Consider the following 6,000-nt stretch of genomic DNA (forward strand, 5'->3'; position numbering starts at 1 on the left):
ATTGTTTTGTGATTAAGTTTTATTTAGCTTTACCTTTTTCTCATTTAAATGATATTGTCAGTATAATATATAGTATATATAGTATAATGTCAGTATGCCATAATGTTTTTTGAAGTTTATCTGCAACAGTTTCATTCGTAACTAGTTTTGACAACTTAAAAAACATGAAAGTAGGATTTCTTGAGGATGCTTCTCAGCTACTACAGCAACAAAGTTTAGCTCAATATCTGAAAATTTTTTTAAAAGATAGTATAGGCATTTTTGTGTTTTCGAATAGCTATAGAAGCCATCTTGAATTGCGTGGATTCCTAAAGTCAGTCAATTTCTCTGATCCAATCTAGTGACTATTTCTAAAAGTTTCCTTAAAATCTACCCAGTCATTCGTAAGATATTTAGCTAACACAGAAATTTATATGATCGTGTTCATGATGAGCATGACATGACATGAAATGTGCAGTATAAGTATATAAGAAATAAAAATAGATTCTGCTGCACATTCACACTCCTGAACACCACTGTCCCGTCCCCTCCCCTGCAGTGACCCAGTCCAGAGAGCCAGGCTGGCTGGAGGGGGAGCTGGAAGGAAAGCGGGGCCTCATCCCTGAGAACTACGTGGAGTTGCTGTAAAACCAGATGGAAAGAGTTATGGACACTTTTACTGCGTTCACCAAGGATTCTAAATAGGGCTTCAGTCCAAGTGACAATACCATATTTTTACAAGTAAACTATCGCCGACACACGGGTTTACACGTTTCATGCTGACAAGTGGACATCATGCTGCATGCGTGAGCAAGTTTCTTTGTTTTACTTAGTTTTCACAGCACCTGCCCCCTTTGGAATTGCAAAACGTGGGTTTACACTCACACTGCTGTGCTGTAGCCTCTTTATAACCAAGTGATTTCGTCGCAGCACCAGTAAGACGGGTGTCTGCCTGAGCTCGCTCTCCTCTGCAAAGTTATCCATGGTATCCATGATCTCAAAGTCTAAAGGAGATCCTCAGCAGCTGTCAGGTTGAACGTCCAAGACACTTTTGTTTTTAACCCGCACGGACACAATGCAGACCCAACTATTTTATTAGATTACAGATACCTGTGTGCCTTAACCAAAACCACCCCCTTGTACGGGTATGCCTGAAGACGAATTGGAGCGTGGCTGCTTTTATCTATGAAATGTTTTATTCTTCTGCTACAATAAGACTATCTAGTTATTGTAACATGGCACGACGCCAGTATAATTTAATTTAATTGATACATTTATTGCATGATATTTGAATTTTAAATACACTTTGTACTTTTTTTGTTGTTGTTGTTGTTGTTCGTGGTACACTTCTTTATAGAAACACGGTAACATCCTGCTCTGGTGCTTGATGATCTCTGTCATGTTGAACATCAGACGACGTCAACAAAGTTTATTTCAGTAGACCGCAATGTTCGAAACCAAGTATTTTTGCCGTCAAGTGATTTCTTTGTTTATTCAAGTTCATACTTAATCTTTCTGAGCAGATTGGAAGAAAAACACTCCAAAAGTTGAATTTTGCAGAGTTTTACAGCTGATCAGCGTTCATGACCTCGTCGCTAAAAGTTACAACAAATCCATTCGTTCCGTTGACTAGCTACAAATTTTTGGTTTTAATTTGGATTCGTTTCATTTTAGCGTGTATGATCGACACATTCAGTTCTCAGCTGTTTTGGTTTAACACATTCTGTTTTCGGTTCTGGCTACACAACTTAGAACGATTTCATGAATTGCTTTGAGTTCTTTTTTTTTTTTTACAGTTCAGTTCCTTCTTGACTGATGTCAAATAAAGATGTTTTTGTTTCAGTGTATTATGTATTCCTGATTTTAAAAAAAAAGTAAAATAAAATTTATGAATGGTTTTAAGTTTTACAATGAATGATCTGGGTGTTTTTATTCGTTGTTGCTGTTTGTTTTGTTTCACTGCAAATAAAATCTACAAATTTTTTTTTGCTGATTTTGTGTGAAGTCTCAGGCTATTATGGTTCAATTCAACCCCCCCCCCTCCCCCGGTGAAAGATGAGACTTTTTAAGAAGGCCTAAATAGAGCCATTGGGAATTTAAGTTTTCAAATTATTCATCCTTTTATCACATTTGAGTCTTCAAAAAAATCATGTGAAATTCAAAAGTGTTGTGTTAAAACATGAATAAAATGCAGATTTCTTACATCAGTTCATCTTTGGTGCATTCCAGCTGCCAAAACGCCTCTTTGACCCGTCGGTTAATCAGGACTACAAACTGCATATACAAGGTGTGTCAGTATGTCCCAATCCTGTTCACGTTAGGTCACTAAAACAAAACGGACAAAAAAAGACAACTACACCTTGCCATTGGTTCGTAGCTATGGTAATACCAAAAAAAAAACCTAAAATGCAGCAGTGGCTTTCATTGGACATCATGGTTGTTGTGTGTTCACACATAATGTTTAATGCTTGCAGATAAATGAAAAACAAAAAATGTTTCTTGCTATAGACGCCACAATTGTGTGGTACATCTGCAGTAGAACAGTACTGTTTTATTGAGTTTGTAACTTTTTTTTACTTTGTAAGGTGGTGCAAAAGAAAAAAATGACAATACGCCATGCCATTTGATGTACTTTATTTTACCATTTTGACAGAAAAACAATCTTGCTCTTGCTGCTAAAGAAACCACCCAGATATGGTTTTTTTTTATTTTTATTTTTTGTAAATATGGCAGTGAGCCTCCAAACCAAAAACACCTGGATTCCTTGTGAATTCTGCTGGAGGTGTACATTGACAAAAGTATTCATGAATTTTTAAAGACTTTATGAATAACTTTGTTTCAAACAAGGCGAAAGTATATAAAGTTTAACCCACACAGTCTGCTAATAAAATAAATGTCCTAAAAAGTTTCGGTTTTTTTCTAAATGCAAATGAGACTTAATTAGATCTGGGTCAGTCTGCAGTAATTAGCAAGTAATTCCCGAATTAACACCTAAATGTATTTTAGATGTTACCTTGCACCTGCCTGAAGAAGAAGAAGGAAAAAAAAAGTTTGTGAAAGAAGTGAAAGCGAGCAGTAAAGTGAAGTCTACGGTTCTCTCGGTTTTTGATGACTCATCAATGGCGTCGCCTGGAAAGCCCACAGAGTTGGAGAATAAAGTGGCAGATTCACAGACACAGTGAGCCATGTAGTGAAATGTAACCCTCACTGTATTGACCTGCAGCTACTTCCAAAATAACTTTCCATAAGAGGATTAAAAATAGATGATAATCTTTTCTCAATGAAGGCATGCCTAATCCATGCCCTCCTTGGTGATCCAATAATATCGGTGCAGGTTAATTCCTAGACATCTCCGAAAGACCTAGTCCCTTTGACTTTACCGGCAGACAACGACCAGATTATATGCTGACCCGTCTCCATTAAGTGAGCCGATGCAGCTGGATGATCACACACGCATACTTTCTTCTCGGACAGTAAAGGTTGTGGCTTTGGCGTGACTTGTGTCACGGTGATAATATGAAATGAGGCAGAGCTAATGGGATAGGTAAAATATTTCTCTTCCACTCGCAGCTACCACCACCGCCCGCCCCACAGAGTCCTTCATCATCTTCCCTCTGCCAGAATATTGCTGAATCATAAAGACATCCACTCTGCCTGCCTCTCACTTTGCTTTGGACTGGAAGTGATGCTGTCTGCCTTCATTTCTCACTTTTCCTCTGCCTGCCCATCCTTGTCTCACTGTATTTATACTTTTTTCTTTTGCCTTTTAAGGTGAAATGTATTCATTCATTTCTCTTGGTTTGGTCTCTTGGTTTGAACAACAAATTACCATATTATGACACAACTGTGTGGTGGTTTTTGTACCTTTGCATGTATATTTTAATTATCACAGACTAAACAATTGTGGTCAGAGGTTTACCCTTATCATGGGCATTAATGTCATATTAATTTGGGGTATTTAATGATTTATTTCAACCACTTTTTTTCAAGGGAGTAACGATTATATACAGACAACTTCAGATTTGGGTGCACATGTTTGAATTTGTTTTAACTTACTCCGATCCACACAGAGTCAAAATCACAGGCTCAAATACAGTATATACATACATTCAGCTGTTTTTGTTAATATGGTACCTTGTGCTGAAGGAACTACAATTTTTCTTTACTTGACAAGTCCAGAGTCTATTAACTTCTCATTAGTGACCATGGTTGACTGCAGCTGGCAGATTATATTTGTCAGCAAAAAAATGATGTGTTTGACACCCGTCATTGGACTGACCAACACTCGTAACAATGAGAAAGCCTAAGGAACTCGGTGAAGATCTAAGAAGGACAGGAAGTTGGTTAGGATGTTCAGCACCGACCCAGCAACCACAAAGGCTCGAGTTTGCCATGAATTAAAAACTGCTGGAACAGCAGTGCCACTGTCCACAGTGAAGCCAGTCTTACATCACCACGGACTCAGAAAGAAGCCCCTGCTCCAAACACAACACCTTCAAAATTTGAAACTTCCTGACGAGTCAAATATCTTCTGGAGAAAAGTTGCAGGTCAGACTGGGCAAAGATTGAGCTTTCATTGAGCGTGGTGGTGGTAGCATCATGCTGTGGTAATGGAGCTCTGCACAAAGTGGATTGCATAGTGAGACAGAACTACCTCCACATTTTTCTACCTAACCTCAAATCAACGGCTAGATGGTTGAAACTTGGACACGAGTAGGCGTTTTAACCTGACAGTGATCCCAAACACACATGCGAACTGGCTCCTGATTGGATAAAACATCAAACCTCTGGAATGGCCTTCCAAAAAGCTCTGACCTCAACCCTATTGGAAATTTGTGGACTCTAATTAAAAGCAGAATCCAACCAATTCAAATAAACTCTGCCAATTCTGCCAGGAAGAGTGGTCAAATATTCAGCCAGAATTATGCCAGAAGCTTGTTGAAGGATACAGAAAGCATGTGACCAAGGTGCAACTGCAAAGAGACATTTGACAAAATGTTAGTTGGGGGGGGGTGTAAACATTTAAGCCGGTAAGTATATTTTTCACCCTGTGTTAATTTGTGTACACCTGGTTCTTGTTTTAAAAAATAATTGAGCTTTTATGTTTTTAAGGGGTTAGGGCCTTTGAGCTCAGGGCTAGGGTTAGGGTCTCCTCAGGGTTTAAGGGGTTAGGGCTTTTCAGTTTAGGGCTAGGGTTAGGGTTTTCTCAGGGTTTAAGGGGTTAGGGCCTTTTGGCTCAGGACTAAGGTCAGGGTCTCCTCAGGGTTTAATCCCTCCACCTTGGAAAAAGAACTGTTCAAATAAATCATTAAAAGAGCCAAATTAACTTAACATTCATGTCCACGACGAGAGTATGCAAACTTCTGAGCACAACTGTATGTTGTTGTTTGCAGATTACGCCCAGATGGAGGTTGTGTTTGAGTGAAACTCCACATGGATATGCTCCGTTCTCCCTCCCCAGCCCTGGCTGTGTGCCCGGCTGTCCGCTGCCTCCTGTGGCGCAGTGTCCTTCAGCCTGAAAAACTCACCCCACCGTGACTCAGCTGAGATCAAAGCTCTCCAGCCGTTTACCTTCGACTGTGAGAAAGTGACAAAACTGGACAAAGCACCCGATTTTCCAAACTATTCGAGTGGTAGGGGGGTGGGGGAGGGGAGAGGTTACTCTAACTTAATACTTTCTGGTGTCTCCGCGTGTTTCCTTCAGGGAGCAAAGCTCAAATATAATCACAGTAAGACTTGATGTATTATTGAGGCTGAACACTCAGTGGGATTTTTGGAGAAAAGGGAATTTTTATACATAAAGGAGAGAGTGTGGAGGGAAAAAGGAGAAGAAGAAGAAGAAAAAAAAGAAGAAGAAAAAAAACTGAGCTCAGAAAGTGGGCCACAGAAGCTGCCATGTGCGCGGGTGCAGCCGTGAAATCAGCCTGATCCAATAGATTCTGTTTATCTGGCACGACTACAAGTGAAAGCAATTGGAAATCTGGGGGAGATTTGGAGAAGGCTGTGATTCAGAGAGGGAGG

At 39.7% G+C, this 6,000-nt stretch overlaps 1 protein-coding gene across 2 annotated transcripts in view; it reads left to right on the forward strand.

The window, feature by feature from the left end:
• The window catches only part of arhgap10 (Rho GTPase activating protein 10), a 41,930-nt gene extending 40,036 nt beyond the window's left edge, over positions 1-1,894 (forward strand). For both annotated transcript variants that reach the window (XM_017409113.3, XM_017409124.3), the window contains one exon: positions 539-1,894. In XM_017409113.3, coding sequence (XP_017264602.1) covers positions 539-627 — 89 coding nt within the window. In that variant the 3' untranslated portion in view covers positions 628-1,894. The remainder of the gene's footprint in view (positions 1-538) is intronic.
• Positions 1,895-6,000: the final 4,106 nt, after the last annotated feature.

This window comes from Kryptolebias marmoratus, linkage group LG3 (genome assembly GCF_001649575.2).
Source record: "Kryptolebias marmoratus isolate JLee-2015 linkage group LG3, ASM164957v2, whole genome shotgun sequence".
In the NCBI taxonomy this organism is placed as follows: Eukaryota; Metazoa; Chordata; class Actinopteri; order Cyprinodontiformes; family Rivulidae; genus Kryptolebias; species Kryptolebias marmoratus.